General features: G+C 41.0%; 2 protein-coding genes across 3 annotated transcripts in view; one reads left to right on the forward strand and one right to left on the reverse strand.

The window, feature by feature from the left end:
• The window catches only part of ZFHX2 (zinc finger homeobox 2), a 66734-nt gene extending 50580 nt beyond the window's left edge, over positions 1 to 16154 (forward strand). For both annotated transcript variants that reach the window (XM_075828917.1, XM_075828918.1), the window contains exons 8-10: positions 293 to 386; positions 698 to 4909; positions 12015 to 16154. In XM_075828917.1, coding sequence (XP_075685032.1) covers positions 293 to 386; positions 698 to 4909; positions 12015 to 12808 — 5100 coding nt within the window. In that variant the 3' untranslated portion in view covers positions 12809 to 16154. The remainder of the gene's footprint in view (positions 1 to 292; positions 387 to 697; positions 4910 to 12014) is intronic.
• Positions 16155 to 17596: 1442 nt separating this feature from the next.
• AP1G2 (adaptor related protein complex 1 subunit gamma 2) overlaps positions 17597 to 23195 on the reverse strand; it is a 37421-nt gene continuing 31822 nt past the window's right edge. Inside the window, exons 19-22 of the mRNA XM_075852757.1 lie at positions 22530 to 22662; positions 19511 to 19674; positions 18180 to 18278; positions 17597 to 17954 (exon numbers count right to left, since the gene is read on the reverse strand). Of these exons, the coding sequence (XP_075708872.1) occupies positions 17853 to 17954; positions 18180 to 18278; positions 19511 to 19674; positions 22530 to 22662 (498 nt within the window). The 3' untranslated portion in view covers positions 17597 to 17852. The remainder of the gene's footprint in view (positions 17955 to 18179; positions 18279 to 19510; positions 19675 to 22529; positions 22663 to 23195) is intronic.

A 23195-nucleotide genomic window follows, 5' to 3' on the forward strand; every position in this document is an offset into this window, starting at 1 on the left:
TGGCCCGTGTAATAGGGCCGTTAGTCTCTATTATGGTTACTGCCAAATACCTACCCTTTTATACATGCTTTTCACAGATTTGTTTCTACCATAATTATCAGTCGTTTAGGTATAGTGGGTGCCCAGGTAGAAGTCACACCCGGGCCCTAGTGCCTGAAGGGGCCACATAAGAAAACACCAGTATTATAAACAGCGCATGATAGGGGGTCTGTTACAGTTTTTTGCATTGGTTCCCATGAGCTTTTAAGTTATGCCTCTGGTTGTTATGTAACTTTTATGTGATGTTTTTCAGGCACAGAAAGTTAATATAAATTTCAAGACCAGATTTATTCCTTTGAGAGTAATAGAGGAGCCAGACCAGCCGGTCACAGAGAATGCACCTTCTAGTGAGTTTCCTAACCTCATTGTTGCATTTTTCTTTTCATGTACATAGTGAACTCCTATTCATTAGAAATAACGCTGTGCCATATTGGATCTCGTATATTAACACTTTCTTAGGGATAAAATGTGGAGTTGTTTTACATAGTCACCAATCAGAATCTAGTTTACTTTTTCTTAACTGCCCTGCTGTGCACTCTGATTGGTAGGTTTTTCCTTGCTGCAGTTTTTATACAAGACCCTTTAGTGTTTTGATTTGTTGTTTTATTGCAGATAATACTAGCTGTTCTTGAATTGCATATTTTGTTATTTTGCACAGGTGAAGTTACAGAATCTTCCCCACCAGAATCCCCTGGTGACATTTCCACAAACCCTGTTGAGGCTGTTGACACTGTAGCAGATAATGAGAAAGCACAAGATGAAACTGCATGCCCCTTGTGTCCACTGACTTCTGAAAATTCACAAGACTTAAGAACACACTTGGAGAAGGATCATCCTGAACTCAGTCCATCTGATATCCAGCAAGCATGTGAAGGCCGTGGTCGTGAAGTAGATATTGTGGAGCAGGAGGAGAGAAAGGACTCTCAGGAAAACACACCTGCTCAACCTCAACAATCTACATACCGAAAGACTGCCAACTTTGCCCTGGACAAGTTTATGGATCCTTCAAGGCCTCATAAATGTGTAGTGTGCAAGGAGTCCTTTACTCAAAAAAATATTCTGCTTGTACATTACAATTCAGTATCTCACTTGCACAAAGTCCGTAAAGCCTCTCTTGACCCTTCCCTTGCCACCAGAAATGAGTCTGGAGTAGGAACCACAGGACACGGTGTACAGACAGGACAAGACAAACCTTACAAATGCACAGTTTGCCATGTATCATACAACCAAAGTTCAACATTAGAAATTCACATGCGTTCTGTCCTCCACCAGACCCGCTCCAGGAGCTCAAAGCAGGATCCAGCCAAGACTTCTTCTGAAAAGCCTCAAAGAGACTCTGCAATTAAAAGTGAGAGTATAACTGATAGTAGAGGAGAAACAACAGATGCACAAGGAATTGATGTTACTAAGAAGAGACAACAGCAACTTGGACCCTGTATGGGAGTTCCACTACTGCCCACTACTGTTGCTCCTCCAACAATGCCGCTTTCAATGGATTTGTCTAGGCCGCCCCCACTTGTCCAGCCTTCTCCACTTTTTGCACCATCACTACTTCCCTCATTTCCGCTGATACCTGAAACTCTTTTGAAACTCCAGCGACAACACCAGCAACTTCTTCTTCCATTCTATCTTCAAGAACTCAAAGTCAGTGGAGATGGGAGTTCAGTTCCTCTGCTGCCCTTTGGAGGTGCCCAGCAGCCTCCACCTACCAAAGATGAGGGTGATCAACCGAGTGCAACTCCTAGACAAGCAAGTGAGAAGGATGAGAAAGTGCTGGATGAGCGTGATGCTGCCACTGGAGAGACAAGCGATTCTCAGAATCCAGATTCTTCTTCCAAAGTTTCTGGAGACCCAACAGGGTCTGCAGCAAGAGCTTTGCTAGAAAATTTTGGTTTTGAGTTGGTCACTCAATACAATGAGGGAAGACTGCCAATGACTTCCCAGGTCCAGCCTCAGCCACGGCCTCCTGCTCCGCCGCTTGATATATCACTTACTCTTTCTTCCACCGAGAAACTACAGTGTGGTACTTGTGGTAAACTTTTCTCAAACAGACTGATTCTTAAAACACATGAGGAGCACATGCACCAGCGTTTACTACCTTTTGAAGCTTTGAGTCGTTATGCTGCCAATTTTCGTCGTACCTATGATAGTCACAACCCTTCTGGAACTAACTCTGATATGACAGGGTCATTAGTTACTCCACTGGACTTCTCTGTTACTTCTCAGCTTTCTCATTGTTCTAAAGAGTTGGAGCAACAAGAAGGTATACATGAACACGGTGTTACAATTGAACAGCTCAGTTTCCTTCAAAGTCTATTTGATTTTCCAGGATCTTTGATGGAAGAACAAATCATATGGGTAGCTGATAAGACTGGGCTGTCCCCTGCAACTATTAGACACTGGTACAAGCAAAAAGAAAATATTATCCAAGAAAATCAGGAGGAAGATACAGATGAAATTTTACGGCTCGATCGCTTAGGTCATCGTCGTTTTTCAAGGACAAAATTCTCTGAATTTCAGACCCAAGCCTTGAACAGCTTCTTTGAATCCAGTGCATACCCTAGGGATAGTGAGGTAGAACATTTGTCAGAGTTGTTAGGACTTTCTGGAAGAGTGATAGTTGTGTGGTTTCAAAATGCTCGTCAGAAAGCACGAAAACAAGCAGCAGAAACCGGAACCTCTCCTTCACCCCCTCTTCAACTTGGTCAACCAGGGGAACGCCCTGCTGCCAATAGCAATATACCACCTTGTCGAAAATGTGGTATTGCTCTCCCTTGTATATTTCAACTAATCCGTCATCTCAAAATTTGCTACAAGGATCACATTGAAGAAACTGATGTACAAGAAAAGGAAGAGGAGTCAGATAAAAGTAAACAAAAAGAAGAAGCTATAACTGACCATATTGGCAACCAAGAGATGGCAACAATAAACACCCAAGAAAATCAGGAGAATGAGCTAAACGATAATGTAGAAGAACAAGATGAATCCATAACTCCAGTGACTAAAGTAAATATTGCCTCACCTAAAGGGAATGATGGAAACACTCAACAGCCTGATCAAATTGATCAGCCGGCAGAACAGGATGAAGCATCCATCATTACAAGTTCAGCTGATCATAACCAAAGCAAATCATTACCAAGCAGTGGTCATCCCTCAGTGCCACTCATGGATCTCTCTCTCCTTATCCCAGTTGGGGCTGGTGATGGGACCTGTCAGAGAAAAAGAAAACATGAGGAAGAAAGCTTGTCTCCAACTGGAAGCGAAGGTGGAGATGAGCCTCCCAGAGACAAGCGTTTAAGGACCACCATATTACCAGAACAACTTGATATTTTACATCGATGGTACCTGCAGGACTCCAACCCCACAAGAAGCACTCTAGAGCGCATATCTATTGAAGTAGGCTTAAAGAAGAGAGTAGTTCAAGTTTGGTTTCAGAACACAAGAGCCCGTGAGCGTAAAGGTCAATACCGAGGGGGAATACCATCATCTGTTTCAGTTCCCAGGCAGCAAGATGATTCTTCAAATGAAGGATCAAAAAGAGAGGGAGTAAATTACTATTACAGTGTTCCTCCAAGCCAAGTGGTGCCCCAATTACCAGCAAAATCAGGCTCATCAACTGTGCAGACTACATGTTCTTCAATACTTCCAAAACCTCTAGCTTCTTGCAGTGTTACTACAGCTCCAATTACAAAACCTCTCGTCAATACAACCCAGGCACTTTCAGGAATACTTAGTGCCACACATGTTTTACCTAGCTTAGTTAATCCTTCACAAGCTCTAGCTAACCTTGCCAATTCTCAGGCTTTGCCTGGCCTTGTCAGCCCACCTCAAGCTTTATCTGGTTTAGTGAACCCAAACCAAACATTTACTGGCCTTGTTAATCCAGCCCAAGTACTTTCTAGCCTTGTTAGCACTTCCCAACCTTCACAAGGTTTACTGTTGGCTTCATTCACAGCCAAGGCTGCGCCTCCCATTTTATTGTCTTCAACCCCAGAGGTTAACTTGCATTCTTCAGCAAGTCACCAAGATTCTGTCCAGTCATCAGGAGGGCAGACTGCAGAGCCTCAAAAAACTTTAACACCACCATTTTCTGAGACTTTTGATTGTTCTAAAGTCGTACATTCAGAACAGCAGACTATTGAGGACCAAACTGTGGACAACCAAGGTACAATCAGCCAAAAAATTGTAGATGAGAAAGTAGCCACAAAAAACATGGAATCCCTTATGCACAGTCCACAAGGAGGAGACATAAGTGATTCATCAAGCTCAGATCCTGGACCTTCTAGTCCTGGTAAAGGAGCTTTAAATTCTGAAGGATTATTGGGCTCTTCTGGAGCTAGACGTTATCGTACCCAAATGAGTAGTTTGCAGTTGCGGATACTTAAGGCCTGTTATGCTGAATATCGTACCCCAAGCATGCAAGAGTGTGACTGCCTTGGTGGAGAAATTGGGCTGCAAAAGAGAGTTGTGCAAGTTTGGTTCCAGAATGCAAGAGCCAAAGAAAAGAAAGCCAAACTTCAGGGTTTGCTTGGTACAGCCTCTACTAATGAGGGACCTCAACCTACAGAATGTACCCACTGTAATATAAAATATGGACCTACCATCCCATGTCGTGCCCACATATTCTCCCGTCAGCATATTGCAAGGCTGCGAGTATCAATACAACAGCAACTAAAGGAAGAAAGTCGTTACCGGGACACTCACCCCAGTGGAGGAGCAACTCTTGTTTCGGACAGCAAACCAGCCTCACAGATTCTCAATTTCCAGAATCCTGCCACAGTGACTCCTCAAATCCAGAGGCTCACACCTTTGCTGATGCCTGGTCAGGGCATCCCTGGACCAATCGGTGGATTGGCAACTTTCAACACAGGTAAAATACAGTTTAGGATTAGGAAATATATTAAAACATTGACTGTTTTATAGTCAGATGTCAATAGTTACGTTTAAAATTAGGAAAGTGAGTTCTAAACATTACCTAGCAGCACCCTGAATAATTGCTTTCGCAGTCTACAGGAACGAACATTTTTTAAATTCTTATTCCAAAGCACACACAACATAGTGGGAACAAAGGTACCACACTAGAAAAATAACCGCTACATACTGTGTGTTCCTAGAGGCTATGTTACATAACACCAGGTTTCAAGTGTCTCGGACTGTTAACCGGGTATGTCACTCATTGCAATATTACCGCCATTTGTGTGACTGGTTAATATATGCACGGATTTATCGATCCATAATTGCTGCCTTAAGGGATACATTTTGATTTTGCAAAGGTCATGAGGTCATTTTACGTAGTCCTGAATGAGAAAAAGCATTCAATGTTTTGTTATAATGCCATGTCCAAGCAGCATTGTTTGATACATAGTATCAGTAAACTTGATCTAACTACCCGACAACTATAAGCTCATCATAATAGAGGCAGGAAAACAAGCGCCAAAGATAGGGACAAAAAGGGATCAGATCAAAAAATAATGCAGGTATGTAGCATAGGCCTGGATGTTTTGTACTACTGGCTAAAACTAGTCCAGTCGCACCTATCTTTCACATATAAGATGAATAGACTTTCTTTTAACCAGTGGCATATTCAATACTTGGCTTGTAGCAGTTGCTGAAACACATCATAGCTTCCTTACATAGACTGGGTTCTCACGGTCAGGTATGGTGACATTTGGGTGGAAAATTTTATTCTGCAGTGATTGGTATTTAGAGAATGCCAATCCCATGCAGCGTTTATGAACCTCGCACGCTGCGGGCGGCTATTTTACATCACTTCATACACTGGTGTTTTGTTGTTTTCATTTAATATCCATGGGAAAACCACAATTGCAAAGAAAACAGCAACTTGAGTCCAGTGTCCACGTGGTACTACAATAGAGTTCCCCATAAAAGTAAGGTAGTTATAGGAACATTTTCTACATTTTTTCACATTGTAATTCCCTGCTGCTCCACTACCTGAACGTGTGAACCCAGCCTTAAGGTATCCCAGTTTTCGGCTTAATATTACTCACTGTTACGTAGTCCTAAACAGGGTGATTTTTCTCCTAGGATGATGATGAAAAAAGCACATCCTTGTATTATCACTGAATCTATAGGAAACAAAAAAGGATGTGTCTATGGCAAAATTTTATATAATCAACATTATTTTATAGGTCGCAAGCCACTTTTAAACTTAACAGGAGTTGTTTAGCCACACTGAATATGTCCAAGTAATATGACTTTTACCCTAGTGTTAACTGCCAGTGATAGAGTTTGACCCTGGTACCAAGGTCTAGTAATAATAGCTGGTTTGCCACATGTAAGGGCTGAGAGCCATATGTGGCTCCCAAGTTATTGGTTGTTTTTTTCTTCTTCACGGTTTTATGGTAATCAGCCAGGTGACCTAAATAACTGTTTGCGTTGGAGTATGAATATTATTGAACAGGGAATGTACACTCACATCAAAGAGGTTGTCTCAATAAGAGAGGGGGCATATGGAGAGTTATAGAGCGGGTTCCTCACCCGGGAACCCTTTCTATTAGCCAGAGTAAAGAACCGCTAAGAAAGAGCAGCTCTTGCTCTGGCGGACCCAACCCATTTATGTATTACATGGTTGGCTATTCAGTTGTTTGCTGTAGAGGAAATAAATGGCAAGCCCTAGGCAATATCAGTTTTTCGGTGGGGGTTCCAGAAGCCCGAGTCTCAGAGTTTTGACTTTATTTAAAATACGGGTTATAGCCTACTAGTGCCAAGTTTGTTGCACAGCATACTGCCCATTTATATAAGAGTATATTGTTATCACAATAAAAAAGATATCACCACAAGCATTTATGCGATGTCGAAAGGCATACGGAAAAACCTTTTTTAGCCAATTAACAACATGCCACGTACATGTATGTGACAGCCGTTAAGGGGAAGTATGGAGCGGGCTGATGTAATACAGCCGACACCACACTGCAATGGGCGGAATGAAAGATCACTTTTGATTCTGCCCATTTAACCCCTTAGATGCCACGGTCAATCACGACTGCAGCATTTAAAGCGTTAGAATCAGGCGGCAGCCCCCTTTGAAGTACCTTCGCCCCCCCCTGCGATGCGATTGCGGGGTTCCGATGGTCATCATGGCAGTCTGGGGGCTTAATGAAGGTCCCCAGGTCTGCCATCTTTGTAGTCCTAATAAGCCCTGAAAGAGGTATTAAAAGTTCAAAAGAAAAACCCTTTTCCTATTTTTTCACTGATAAAAGTTAATATAACTGATATCGCCACATCCGTTAAAGTCTGAACTATTACAATATAGCGTTACTTAATCTGCTCGGTGAACGGCGTGTAAAAAAAACAATAAACACCCAAATTGCTGTTTTTTGGTCATCTTCGCTCTTCAAAAAAATGAGATAAAAAGTTGCATGTACCCCAAAATGGTATCAATAAAAACTACAGCTCGCCCCGCAAAAAATAAGCCCTCACATCGCTCAATCGACGGAAAAATGAAAATGTTATGGCTCTCAGAATGTGGCGACACAAAACTATTTTTTTTAGCAGTTGTTTTTTTTATAAAAGCGGTAATACATAAAAAAAAGATACATTTGGTATTGCCAAAATTGTATCAACCCATAGAGTAAGGTGAACACGTCGTTTTTACCGCCTGATGGACGCCATAAATACGGAAACCCAGTTCTTTGTCCATTTCACCCCACAAATATTTTTTTTTTTTAGGTTTTTAGCAGATTATATGGTGCAATAAATGGTGCCATGAAAAACTACAACTTGTCCCACAAAAAACAAACCCACATTATGGCTATGTCGATGAAGAAAATACAAAAGTTATTTCTTTTGGAAGGCGGAGAGGAAATAAATGAAAATTGTCTGTGTCCTATGTTTTTTCAGTGGTCTGGACTAAAATTCTGCATGATATTTTATGCAGTTATGTCCCAGCCTGACATCAGTAACGATTTGTTTTAACCAGTTGCGGATCGCCCATGGACTATAAACGTCCGGGCGGTGCGCAATTAACTCTGCAAGGTCATTCCAGAACATCCTGCAGAGTTAACAAGATTGGCGCTCTCCGGCGGCATTTAGCTCAGTGATACAGCTGTCTTTAGGCATCTGTATCACTGAGCTTCAACCGGAGACCACTCATCGTGGTCTCCGGTTATGTGATCGCTACAATCACATTGCTCCTCCCAGCGGCGCTTGCGCGCCAACGGTAGGGAGCTCCATGATACAACTGATGGAGCTTCATCCAGAGACCACTCAGTGTGGTCTCTGGAAAGGGTGATCGCTGTGACAGCCTGTCACAGTGATCACCAGTTGCATCTTCTCCCTCTCTGTCAGGCTGCTAGAGAGGGAGAAGAATAATGTAATGTAAAAGATCGCCATGTCCTGTATCCTACATTGCAAGGAATAAAAGTCAATGTAGTTGTGTCGCAACGTGCAAATTGCCACGACATGACAGTTACAAAAAAAACAAAACTGTCGTGTCGCAGTTACTTTCAAGTCACGATGCGACCACATTGACTTTCATTACTTGCAGTGTCGGCTATGGGACATAGAGATCTTGGGCTGTGCGACCTACGTCGCGGCCAAAGTCACCATGTAGCCCCAGCCTTAGGGCGACCTTACATGATTTGCGCAGGTAAAGTCTTCAGCGGATTACAGGACAAGGCAAGTAGATGAGATTTTACAAATCTCATCCACATGCTGCAAACATTTTACATGGCAGATTCTCAAATCTTTTTTATGTCGTTAAATGAATACCTTGGGGGGGGGTCTAATTTCCATAAAATAATAATTTTGGGTGTGTTAAAGGGGCTTTCCAGTCCTGCCGATCTGCTGTTTTAAGGGGGCGGTTCACAGTATTAGTCTATACACTTCAATGGGAAAAGGCTGTAATACTGTGAACCGCCTCTACAAGTGTGTCCGCGATTCACAGTGTGAGCATTAATCAAAATGAAGGGGAAGCAGCGCTCGTACAAGCGCTGCGGCCGTTTCAAAACAGGTGATCATTGGGGGTTCCGATCAGATATTGATGGCCTATCCTGATAGGCCGTAAATTTTTTCAGGACTGAACAAACCCTTTATCAGTGTTTTGGCACTTTACAACATCTGTAACGGTTGTACGGTGTCAGCGAACCAGCTTTGGAAAATTGCTCTCCAAAAGCCAGTTTGCGCACCATTCATTGAAAGTGCCGCCTTGCGCACAGTGTGTAAGAATTGCACACATATTTGGTATCGCTGAAGTCGGCAGAAGTTGCCAAATATATTTCCAGGTGTGTTTACCCAGTGGCATGCACCAGATGTAAAAAAAAATCACTTAAATTCACATATTCACTTTTTTTTACATTTTTCCTTCCATATTTTAAAAAAAGTTAAATATATTGATTATTTTTTTACACGATATGGAAGCCCAATATGTTCTAAGAAAAACAAGACCTAATACATGTAGGTTGGAAGAGGAATAAAAGAACAATTTGCTTTTAAATTGTCACTCGGCTAAAACTTGAAAATGGCCCTGATCAGGAAGTGGTTAAACTAAGATAAAAGGAGAAGCTAGTCATTCCCTCCATAAACTATTCCTCCCAACATTCTTAGTCTTGAATTTACAAGAAGGAAAACACAAAACCGTGTAATCTTAAACTGGTGGAATTTTTAACATGAGGTTTATGTAAAAAATCCCACCAACGATTTCATGTCTATGGTGACCAGTAGACCTTCCACCAAGGGCTGCTGTTAGGGTACATAGACATCACACAGGAGAAAATAACCCTCTAGGTGACCGAGTGGCAGAAAAAGCAGCTCCATAAGCGCTTCCATGGTTGACAGTTATACATATATCAGAAAGCTACTTTCTGGCTCGGGAATTGAAGGCAGTAGAAGTCTAGAGCACAAACAGCTAAGCTTACAATGGGTTGACAGCACATAAAATGTAGCCATATCAGATGCAGTTCAGCTGGTTACCTCAAAGTTTATTTGTGGCCTACTGGTGTGGCATAATAGATGACACCACGTCCCGAGTCTACACACTGATATGATGACCTTGCCATATAGGGGAAGAAAACAAAAAAACTGAGGTAGAAAAATATCAGTTCCTTTAATTCTATCATCAAGAACAGTATTATTGGGTGCTATTTTCAGTTCTACAATATCTATTGAATACAATAAGCCTCCTAGGACCAACACTTTCTATGAACAACTGGCTATAGGTCTAGAGTCCCCTTTCACTCGAGGCTTGCAAAAAATAAGTACAACTTTTTAGTCTACAATAAACCAACAGAACTAATGAATTATATAAGGTGTCGCCCACAACACGTTTCATCTTTTGATATATGCAGGCTGGTTCATTCCCTAATGATATTGGCATAAAGATGGCACAGTTTTGTAGAGCCTTCTTCTACTTTACAGGCTATTTTCTGATACTTAAATCATAGTGAAATATCTCACCTCTTTGTTTAGGTAGTGCTCTGACCCCCAATATTATAAAACGGTCTCCTTTCATTGTTTTAACCTTTTCACTGACCTAATCCAGCCCCACCAATGACAGCGTATGACAGTTATACTCCTAGAACTTTCATTTCCATTGAAGCCTGATCATGATGCATCAGGAACGTGTCACCACATGTTGGTTCAGCACCAGTGAAACAACAAAGTACTTGGTGAAGAACAAAGACAATCATTTTTATAGCAATAATTATGCAAGTACCAACAGAAATTGCTTGTTAAACTGACATTACTACGTACTAATTCTACTATGGGCACACGTCTTAAAGAACATTTCCACCCAACATGTATTTCTACATGGATGCAATCATTAACAATAATGCAACATCAACTGCAAGTCTGACAATAAATGTGCTCATAGCAGTTGTCACCTTTTTACACCCCCAGCCATTTCTTATGGGACTGTTATAGACTAGAGATTGTGGTTCAGATTGAGCATAACATGTTGCTGCAATTTAGACCCATCCATCTATCCATATTGTCTTGAATATTCTAAATTGTTATTAAAGGAGAAATCAGTTGCATACAATCTGCTCTATTCACTGTATAATTAGAAGTTACCTTTTAGACAATTGTTGGCTTTATTTGCTGCAACCGGAAAAACCTATTTAGTATAAATAAATGTAGGAAAATACATTTTAAAGTGTTATATGAGAAGATATATGACAATAATTGTATACCAGAAGCTTGGTCTGGTTATTATTAGCTAAGACTACATATTGGCCAGTTTTTTCTTTGGGTGCCATTGGCAGGGATTTTTTTAGTGGGAGTGACCACCATCTAGTGTGTATGGGGGTGGCCTGACTCTCCCCTGACTGCAGATGTATGGGGAAAGGAGAATTGGGCATGTTGGATTTCAACATGCCCAATTCAATGTTCCCGAAAGAGATAACCCGCAGCGAAACGTGTCTGGCAGGAGCTTGTTCCCCACTCCCAATTGAGAACACGTGTATGGGGGGTCAGTAGAATTAATTGTCGGCTGACTGCTATCTAAGGTGTATGGCTACTATACCTGACCATTCTGGAAATCAAAGACTTAAATGTACCACACCCTGGAGACCGGCAGAGCTGTTTATTGGGATGTTGACCTGATTAGCATGTTGTTTTAACTCTTTACTTTACACTGCACTTAGTTTAGACACTTGCAGTCTTGAGACACTAGTGAATCTGGGGTCAGATATCCTTTTGGAACCTCTGTATAAGAAAAGGCTATTGCTTTGACATTTTAAAATAATTTTACTTTGCAAAAAAAATGGATTTGTGAAATCTTGTGTATGATGTCATTCAGTTAACTAGTTTTCCTACATAGGCCCAAAGTTGATCGTATGGCATGGAATAGGTTTGATGATGAAAGTAGTTAAAAGAAGTTTCCATCCATGTACCACTTTTCTTTACAGAATTTTACAGTTTTATACCTGCCATCTGCTCCTTTACCTGTTCAAATAATTATTATTTACACCATTATGATTTGTTTTCTTCATCATGGTTTTTCTCTCTTATCTTAGGCCCTCCTCCTGGTCTCATTGGGATGACTTCTTCTGTACCTTCAGCTCTCCTTCCCCGTCCAGTACCATCTGCCCCCATTTCTTCGCACACTACCAGTGATACCACTAAGGATTCCTTACAACCTGCATTGACCCCTGAGACCACTGGTCCCTCAGCTTTAAAGGCTTCTCCTTTGTTGGGGGCACCCTTTATGCCTTTTTCACTTGCTCCAGCTGCCACTCCCTTGTTCAGCCCCCAGATACAAGGCCCATACTTTCAACAGCTATATGGATTAAAGAAGCGCTTATTTCCAATTAACCCTGTGATTCCCCACACACTTCTAGGGCTTCTCCCAGCACCACTCAAACTGGCTCCTGAGATATCATCATCCCGTAAGCCAGAGCCTTCACATACAAAAGCTACAAGTGAAAGCAGTGGGGGTCAGGAATCTACAGTGGGAGAGGAAGAAAGTGTGGAGCGAGATGATGACTTAGAAGATGAAGATATTCCAATGGTGGATGTGGCAATTAGGTACCAGTGCCAGCGCTGCAAGACCTCTTATGACGAAGAGGGAGAAGTAGAAGCTCACCAACATGCAGGCTGTTACACTGGCCCTCCTCCACATCCACCACCTCTTAGAGTGAGGGTCTGTACCTATCACTGCCTATCCTGCCAAGTACTACTGCAGGGTCCCGCAGCTCGAAGCCAACATCTGAGGTCACAGCAGCACCGCGCATGCAGTGATGGAGCATCCTCTGCAATACCTCAACTCAGGCCAAAGAGTGCTGCTACCTCTGTGCTCATGGCTTTATAGAGACACATGTTGTCTCACACTTCTGCTTTGAGGCTGTCTCTATTTTATTTCACTTCTTGTGTATGTTTTATTTACCTTCTAGAGTGTTTGTGTCTCCTCCCTTTTTATGTGTTTGTCTCCCTATTTGTGTCTGTCTGTTACAAACTGAGCATTCCCTCACTCAAGAATGCTTCCTCGCCCTTTAACCTGCTGGAGGGACACTTTCCCTGCTCTCATGACTGTCTCCCTAGCTTGTATGTGTGTCTCTCCAGTAGGGAAGTATACACAAAGAAATCCATCACAACACAGGCCAAAAAGAAAATGAAAAACCCTTAAACCTCTGCATAGAAATACTGAGAACCCAAAGCTTTTCTGCATTTCCTGAACCTGGTGCCAAAACTAGAGTGACCTCCCCCTGTCTATGAACTCTTTACCCAAACTCCCTGACTTAGGGAGTGGGAATGACTGAATAATAAACCAATGAACAGGGGGAGGGGAAAAATAAATATAACCAAAAGTTCCGAGACGTAAGGAACCAAACAGAGGCAATGCCCACTCTCCTGTCACACATGCATGTACACATGTGTGTACATAGAGATTTTGGGAGTTTTATTTCAAATGTGGAATACAGCACCTCTCAACCAGTGACTTGAACTTTGTAATAATTGGGGGTGTTGACTGCACTCCAAGAACTCTTGCTGTGATGCTTTAACCATTTGTGGAGGGGACAAGGGAAGGGCTTTATCTCTCTGGGGAGGGTTATGGGGGGGGACATTTTTCACTCCCTTGCTCCCCTGTATCGCTCTCCCCATACCTCACTCTCAATGTTTTAAGCTTTGGGGTATTTTTTTGGGTGGGGAGGGAGGGATTGGGATATTAAACCACCAAACAAGAAAACACAAGTTAAAATACTAATCACAAAAAATAATTACAACCTTTTGAATCCAAAGTTACATGAAAACAAAGAAAATATTCGCACCAAAAAAAATAAAAATAATGGATGGAAAGACTGGCATCTGAAATGGACGATGATTTGTATTATGAATTACAGAAAAATGCTGTGCCACAGCATTTAGTTCATCACTGAGAGCAGCATGGCATCTACATAGGTGTACATAAACAGGCATGTGTTTGGTATGGACTCTTCTGTTATCTGAACAGTCTAGCTTGGGTTACTAACACTATTGAAGAAACATCTATATATCTTTTCTCACATTTCTTACATTCCCTCATTTAATCTAAGTTTTTATTTGTCATCCTTTTAACTGTCTAAATCATTACCCTCCCTACCTCTGAGCACCATGTTTAGGCAACTTCCAGGTCGGCAGCTGTTGTGGACTTTTAAGGATATGCAAAATAAGGTGACATTTCACTTAATTTGGCCACTTTCGACATTCGCCTTTTAAGACGACAGGAGTTGCATGACCCCCAACTCATCAAAATTGATGTAGCCTACTAATATTAAAATGAGCATGGACATTATTTATATGCTGCCATGCTAGTTTATATAAACAAGCCTAACCACTTCCCCATAAAATAAAATATGCAATAAGAAAAAAGATTTTTAATTAAAAAATGTCTGCCATGAACATGCATTCTTTAGTTCTTGCTTTTCTGCCACCTATAAGTCCCTTACACAAAAGACAAACCTCTATGTGCGCCACAGCCGTAGACCTACAGGATGTTTTCTATTCTGCATTCTCATTTGTTACATATCTTCTCTTCATTCGGTCTTTATTAAACTGTTTTTCATCTGTCATGTATCACGTATGTCCTTTACATTTGCTGCTTATCACATTCTTTACCTTTAGATTTCTACGAAACAGCTTGCCTTTTACACTCTCACTACTACCACTCATCTCCATAAGCCCTTCCATTGCTTATTCTTCCCTAGTTATATTTGTTCCGTGGAGCCTACTTGCAAATATGGCTACTATGGTCCCTTACCTACTAACTCCCTCACATGAATTGTAGAAGCTCTAGAACATAATAAATGTTCAAACTAGAATTTATTTGAAACGTCATATCCATCCAATTCAGTGAGTTATCCACCGTGGCCTATAAATAATAGCCAACGTCCAGTTGTGACATCCACCAATAACAAAGATCTGTAACATGTAGTTTTTAAAGATACAAAATGTCCTTATTTATACCCATGTTATGGATATTGAAAAACAAGTCACGTTATTCCATAATCACAAGGTTGCTATCAGCCTAAACAAAGCACAGGACACAAGAGGATCTCTGACAATGCGCAAAGCCTGCAGTAGTCTGATCATGGAATATGACGGTCCTTAGCTGCTCGTGGCTTGCAGATTTTTCAGTGCAATTCTCAAGTCCCCATTTCTTATGAATGTAACCGCATAAGTATCATTTCAAAATGAAACCTTTAAACGCTAATACATTAGGAAACCAACCAGTTCATCAATGTCGTTACTATTTATTATTATAGACTAATACATGAAGATATTAAACTTTAAAACCACACGCCATGGTGGAAGTGTTTGATTTCCAAACGTTCGGCCTATGTATTATTAAGCAAAGGTTATTTGCTACACACTGCCACATTATGGAATATTTTGATTGAATGATGGCTTATGAAATGAGCCGTTTATCTTTTTAGGAGGTGTTTGAACAGTCTTAAAATTTAATGGAGACCCCATCTAGTGAAAATGTTTTCGATTTCTTGTGGTTTTCACTTGCTGTGTGCATGCATTACATTTTTTTTGCTTAAATATGATGGTCGTATACATTTCCTTGCCTAGTATAATTGACAAACTTCAAGTAATATGCTGATGCATTAAATAAATTATAATAATAATACTTCACGTAAAATGGTACATGCGTAGAGTTTATTTCTACAAATCATCAATAGACATTTCTTCTTCCTCTTAGAACCTGTATCTGATTCTTTCACCTCAAAGCTGTCAAACATCTAAATATCCCATTGACCTATCATCCATCTTACCTGCTCTTTGTCTTTCTTTTATTATTTTCTTCTCTTTTATTCCCTAATCAAATCTGCTGTTAGATATGAAGGTTATAACACTACAGGATACACAAGGGGTGGCACAGATTGGGCCTTGGACTTGCTTATTGCCTTTGTAGATCCTGCAAGTCATATCGTTTAACATGACCAGGATTGTTATGCTAACCAAACAGACTAACTAGCACCAATGCCGTAAATCTGACAACATCATGCCAGCTCAGTGTAAGACATAGCCTATGCTCTTCCTGTATCTTCTAGCCTGTCTAGTGACCAGCTGCTCACCTAACATGGATTGTCGCATGCAAAGAGTTTGAGGATTTCCTCAGAGTGATGTATAAATGGTTAAAAAAATATAAAAATCTAAACTTAAAATGTTGATATGGTGTTTGTGTGTTTTGTAAGTCATTATGTCTACAATAAATCGACAACAGGATGTTGTCTCCTTCAAGCCACATGGGTATAGATTCAGAATATATCAAGCTTTTCCCTCCCTGCGTGCGGTTATACTGATACATTGTTATTTTTTGGAGTCATTTCTGTCTCACCGTTATCTGGAGGCCGCTGGTATCCTTCCACCGTTATTTCCAATATGGCCATTGTTGAATAGCTCTTGGTGGTCTTCTTGAACATGGTAGAATTTCTTTTGGCTTAGCCATTGTTGTTGAAGCGCTAGGATGCAATATGGCATGACAAGACGTATACACCCAACAAGCACATATGCATGTCACGCAACTCATATGTACCAATGTTAGGCACTCCGGGAGCATGAGCAATTATCATTCATGAGATCAGTATAAGGTGTTGGCGTGCCATCCTCTTCTTTTCTTGTACCATGTCCTGTTTCATATCCTTGCTCGCTCGCTCGCTCTTTTACACTCAGTTTCATGCATACTGTTTACGGCACAATGATAAGTACCAGGTGCCATCTCTGAGGGGGCCGCGTCTGTGCCAGCTTCTTCGCCAGCGTCTGTAGCTCTGCCAATTCTCGCTATCTGCCTCTTTCTGCCCATCTCTTTCTATGTATATCACGCTGACTTACTCCCCGTCTGTGTATCTCTCTCTGCCCCACACACTCACTCTCTCTGCCAAGCTCTGTGCCCGGATATGCGCACACAGGGCACAGACAAACAGATGCAAATGCATGAACACGCACACAGATGGTCAGTGCCCACAGCTGCCAGCTCACACCTCAGGGAGCAGAAGTGGGTGAGTTGGTGGGGGTGAAATATATACGATTGGATATTGGTGGGAGGGTAGAGAAGATGCTGATTTTTCGATGGCGGATGCATCTGCTACTCTGCGCACTCTCCCTTCTTCGTCACTGCGCTCTCTCTCTCCTTGTTGTCTCTTGCAGTCTGTCATCTTGAAGGGGGCAGGTACAGGCTGGCTCAGTGCCACTCACATGAACCCCCCCCCCCATCACCGCTGGCTGCTCCCCCCTTACGCACTATTTCAGGCAACCCCCTCATCATCACTACACAGCATTAATTAGCTGGAGAATTCATTATATTCGCAAATCCTAATTAACACAAACAGCCTAAAGGGAATTGGCAAATCTGTAAACGGCGAATTAAAGAGTTAACCATTTCTGTATTTTTTTTATGTTGCCCTAATGGGATTTCTTCTGTCTGCATACTGAAGCTATGATACATGTTTTGAGTGCCTTAGTGTAGTGTACAGAGAGATTGGCACAGTATGAAGCAAGACTGGAATAGTAGGATGCAAGGTTAAAAAAAAGTCAAGGTAGAATAATGCCACCTAGAGGAGAAAAATAGGATGCTTGGTCTGTAAAGCAATTTTATTACAATGTCTTTCAGATATTCTTACCCACTCTCTGAATGTCTGGCTTCAAACTGGGTGATATTTCATGTGTTCACGTGTTGTATGCTGCGGCTGTGTATGTGTATCCTGTAAGCATTACACACAAATAGAAACTGCCACCTTCCTTGGATTCCAATGAGTACAAATCTGAATGTAAAACATAAATCAGTTTATTTTCTAGCATTCAGAATTTTTTAACGTCTCTGCCACTTTTATCTGAGTGTCCGTATAAACCACATGGTTCTTCTGGTTATATCACTGCCATGTTTCTGCTGGAAAGTTGTTCACTTCACATATTTCCTGGACTAGATTTCCATTGTGTGTAAAAGACAAGCGCAGTCGCATACGTAAAGAAACCTAAAAGAGGACAACAAATAAGAAAATCAGAAATTCGGATCTCAATTCAAAATAAAAGGTATCATTTGTTGTATATGTATTGCCTAACCATGTATCAATGTTCACTAAGCCTTAGCAATATTTCCAAAAAAATCTAACATTTTAGACCTAGCAAGTTATTTTTTTATTGTTATTTTAACCTGAAAATGAATAGCCCATATTACATCAATAATATATTAAAAGTACCTTTTGGGGGTTTAGAATGCGAATAGACTGTGTAACTGATCCTCCGTTGAAAGCTGGAAGTGATGGTCCACTAGGAGCCTGAAGTTGGATCTGAACATTCTGAAGTATAGAAAACAGAGAATAACGTAAGAATTCATTTGAGAACAAATGAAATATCCATCGAGACTTTGGTGATACTCAAAAAAATGTCTTAGGCCAGGATCACACACACAGTTTTGTGGCTGTTTTTGCCTCAGTTTTTTTTTTAAAACCAAAGCCACAAGTGGATTCAAAAGGAAGGAAATGTATAAAAGGAAAGACTGATGCATTTCCATTGTTTTGTGTCCACTTCTGTGTTTGGCTCAAACAAACTGAGCCAAAAACTGCATCAAAACTGTGTGTGTGATCCTGGCTTTAGGTCTCATGCACACGACCATTGTTTTCTTCAGGGTTTTATGTAATTTTTTTTGCGTATAGGAAACTGAACCATATATTTCTAAGGCCCTGTTCACACTAAGGAAATGTCCCTTTGCCTGTTGAGTCTAAAATATCTGTTCTTTTTGGCGCATTTCATTGATAAATTTGTCTAAAAGGCACAACACCAAAAGTCAATCTGCCCCAATGTGTTCAAGGGATCTACACAGATTGTTTGTACAATGGCAGTCCTGATATCTCAGTTTAGAGAGCAAGTTATGCATGTAGGGAGAATATTGCATGTTTTAAGTTGAGTGCAATGAGCTTAATGATATAAAACACACCGCTCTATTATTAAAGAAATGATCCCCCCACCCAATTCCAATGTACATTTAAAAATGATAAATTGTAATTGAGATCATGCATAAAACCAATACAGATAGAAAACAGAATTGTTCCTAATGGAAACCAAACAGGAGCACTTATTTATTATTTAGCCTTCCAGTGAACCTTACATATCTGGGTTCTTATACATGATCCAACCGAAAATACACTGATAAAGAACTTCTCAATTTTACAAGTAAACCTTTTAAGACCAATGAAATAGGTGTCAATTAAAGAAACAGTGTCCTCATTTTGGACTTCATGACCATGTCACGATATGCCTCTTCCTTAATAAATAAATAAATACTCCATCTTTTGGATATTCAGTAGAGGGAGTGTCTTTGTAAAGGAAGGGGTGGATTATAACACCCCTCTGTTCTGGCACTGAATGTGTGACGGTATGGAGGAAGCTCGCCATTAGATGCCTCGAGCTCTGCCAAGTTACATGAGATAAAGAGGGAGAGAATTTTCCTTTTTTCCCCAGGGGTACATGATTAGCAATAAAAAGATACAATAAATGAATACACACACGTTTCATAGTTGCCAGGACTCACCTTGGGCACAGCAGCCTGTAGTTGGAAGTCAGCGATATCACTAGATGACGAGTTTGTGGCACAAGAATTAATGACTAGGAGGGCAGGACTCGATGGTGGACGCATAAAGGAGAATTCCACTTGAACTCCATTTTTATTATAGGCAACAAGTGACAGTGGAGCTGCTGTAAAAAGTAACAGGCAAGGGCATTAGCAAAATGCTATTTACAATGAAATTGTATTATATGTACCAAAAAAAATGTTCAAACCAACAGCACCGAGTTCCACTCCAAGGTGGGTGCAAACCTTCTAAGAATCCTGAATATGGGTTACAGTAGTATCAGCGCAATAGAAATTTAAGACAGGTCTCCGAGAGATAAAGATAAAAAAAAGTGTTTTAAAACACACAACGTTTCAGCCCGCACAATAGGGCTTTCTTCAGAACAGTGTATCAGTGTACAGCACAGTGTACATATAGCAAGTGATCAATTTAGACATAATAGGGAAATAACAGCTTGTCTCATAAAATACATTCACATTACAGTGGTCCCTCAAGTTAAAAATATTAATTAGTTCCGGGGTGACGATTGTAAGTTAAAAATATTGTAACTTGAGACAATAACTCTATGGGAAACTAGGAATTGGTTCCAAAGCCCGCAAAAGGTCAACCACAGATAAAAATAATGATTTAGCAGATAACTCATACAGATAAAGCAAGTTCTCACATATCAAAGTCAGAAATACTGTAGCTGCTGGAGGCTGTATATCACTTTCTACAATGAGGACAAGAACCTGTACAGTACACAGTGTAGCAGAAATATAACATGGAACCTCACCTGGTGTCTAAAGGAGCAACTCATACTGGTGCAGGAAAAGAGCAGTACCGGACATGTACCGTACAGAGGCGCGACTAGACAGCCAATCAGGGCATGCACTGCATTACAGCAGGTGTTTTACCAGTAAAATGCCCATGCTGATTGGCTGGGTCTTCCAGCCAATCACAGGCGCCTGAGATCCAGACATTTTGTTGTATTGCATGTTGAATGTGGTTTCAAGTTACAAAGGCCCAGGAAAGACCATTGTATGTTGAAAATATTGTAACCTGAGGCCAATGTCACTTGAGGGACCACTGTATATCAAAATTCTCAGTCAATCGATCCAATACTAAATTACGTGGAGTGGATTCAACAGTTAGGCTGGATTCACACGAGCATGTTCGGTCCGTAAAGGACGGAACGTATTTCGGCCGCAAGTTCCGGACCGAACACACTGCAGGGAGCCGGGCTCCTAGCATCATAGTTATGTCCCTGCCTCTCCGTGGAACTACTATCCCGTGCTGAAAACATGATTACAGAACGGGACAGTTGTCCCACAGCGAGGCAGGGACTCCTAGCGTCGTACAGAACTATGATGCTAGGAGCCCGGCTCCCTGCAGTGTGTTCGGTCCGGGACTTGCGGCCGAAATAAGTTTCGTCCTTTACGGACCGAACATGCTTAGACGTCAGGTGTGATCGATTGACCCGAGATATTTGTACACAGTATATTTGTTCATTGTTATTTTTATTCACTAGTGTCTTAGTTCACAGATACCACTTTGATATTGGATCGATTGACAGAATTTTGACATATAGTGAATGTATTATACGAGACAAGATTTTATTTCCCTATTATGTCTTAATTGATCACTTGCTATATGTATACTGTGCTGTACACTGATACACTGCTTGAAGAAAGCCCTATTGTGAAGGCTGAAACGTCGCTGCCTGGGTGCTGTCTTAAATTTCTATTGTGTTGTATTCTATATACACTTGCAAGACTGAAAAATCTTTGACGGTTTATACTTTAATCATGTCTGGCTCGATGGTCATTTCCAAGGACTATTAACAATATATTTGTCTTCCAAGAATGACAGTCGTCATGTGGAATGTGCAGAGTCTTCATAGAATACACAGTACAGTAATTTACACAGCACAGAATTGCCACTGGGTATGCTATTAGTGAGCATTAGCGTTTGCTGATTGGCTACTCGCTCCATCCAATTGCATGTGTCGTAGTTCGCTGATGGTTGACACCATCATAATGTGAAACGGTACCAGCTGTATGGTCCCATAGGAAATACCATTATAAAGGAGGGAAAGACTGAACTAATTGTCTAGAACATTTCTCCCTAAAATGAAAAACAAAATAGCAGTAAAGGCCTGAAATGTTTTTCTTGTGGTTGTTTATTTAGCCAGACCTTAGTTACTGGTGTATCTGCTTCTAGAAAAGATTGATGGCAATGCATATGGCAGTTATTAAATCGGTATTCCCAACTTAAAAATGTATGGCATATACACCGAATGTGCCATAAATGTCCGATAGACCCACGTCCTGTGTGGTAAAGTGGCCTATGGCTGCTGCATCTGGGCGGAAAATGGATGGAGAGGTAGCTGTGCATGTGTGCATCTCTCTCCATTCATTTCTATGGGAGTAACAGAAACAGCCAAAGAAGCAAACTCAGCTTTTTACATAGAAATTAATGGAGGGAGCACCGTCCACCTCTCCATTCAGAGCAACCGCCTGGATGCAGAGTTTTGGGGATAGGTGGGGGTCCCATAGCTAAGAGCCACATGTATCAGACATTTATGGCCTATTGCGTGGATATGCCATAAATGTTTACGTTTGGAATACCCCTTTAAAGTCAGCCAGCATTCCCGGACTCGGAAATGGTGAATCTTCCTAAATATGCATTGATACATCACCTGCTCCAATATCACGAATAAACCAGGCAGATTTCTCCTTCACTCTATATAAATTTGCTTCTGATGTTTTTTATCCTACTATACATTATTCTAATAATCTCCAATAACTATAGCTAGAGCTCTATTTCACAAGCATAGAAAGGACTTTTCTGCCCTCTATCGTTTCCCGACATAGCTGTGCACAAAATCCATATAGACATGGTTGGAAGCCCCGCTCAACTGGCCTCATAGAAGCCTCAGGATAGGGGGCTTAAATTCACCAAAACTTGAGCAGGTCTCACATATACATATTTATATACCTGGATTTGGAGTTTCATCTAAAAGATCCAACAAGCTTGAACCATTAGGTATATTCTGGTTTATGGATGATACCCCTGAGGTTACTGGTGTGCTATCCGTGCTTTCTTCTAACAATCCCAAGAGATCTGTAACCTATAGAATAAGTTTGTGAGATATACATCCTATTTTCTAAAAGTTCTATTCACAATTACACGTATGGATACATATAGGGCACACATTTCAGCATGTAGAGAAATATCTTATAGTATACTAGACAGAAATGCTATATTATATGTTAAACATCTTTGTGAAAATACAACGACAACATTGCTAGAATGGTGAGCTACAGGCCACACCATGACAGGAGATTTGGCCCAAGTCCATCAAATCACAATGAAAATTGCACATACACTACAGGGGCAGACACGGACAGCACAAAGCCAGTATATGGGCCCCTTGCTCCCCAATAATTCATAAAAGCGTACCCCCTTATGTTTCTGTTACAATCCACCAGTAATTGGCCATGAAATTCATTAGCGCAGACCCTTATATGCAATCTAAATGACAGTAGGAAACTGCTAGATGTTTTTACGGTGGCAGCGGGCCCCTTACCTACTGGGCCCTGATGCCGCTGCACAGATGCCCATTCCTCATAAACTGTTATGTAATATATTTTTGCCATTATC

The sequence above is a fragment of the Rhinoderma darwinii genome, chromosome 1 (assembly GCF_050947455.1).
Source record: "Rhinoderma darwinii isolate aRhiDar2 chromosome 1, aRhiDar2.hap1, whole genome shotgun sequence".
Classification (NCBI taxonomy): domain Eukaryota; kingdom Metazoa; phylum Chordata; class Amphibia; order Anura; family Rhinodermatidae; genus Rhinoderma; species Rhinoderma darwinii.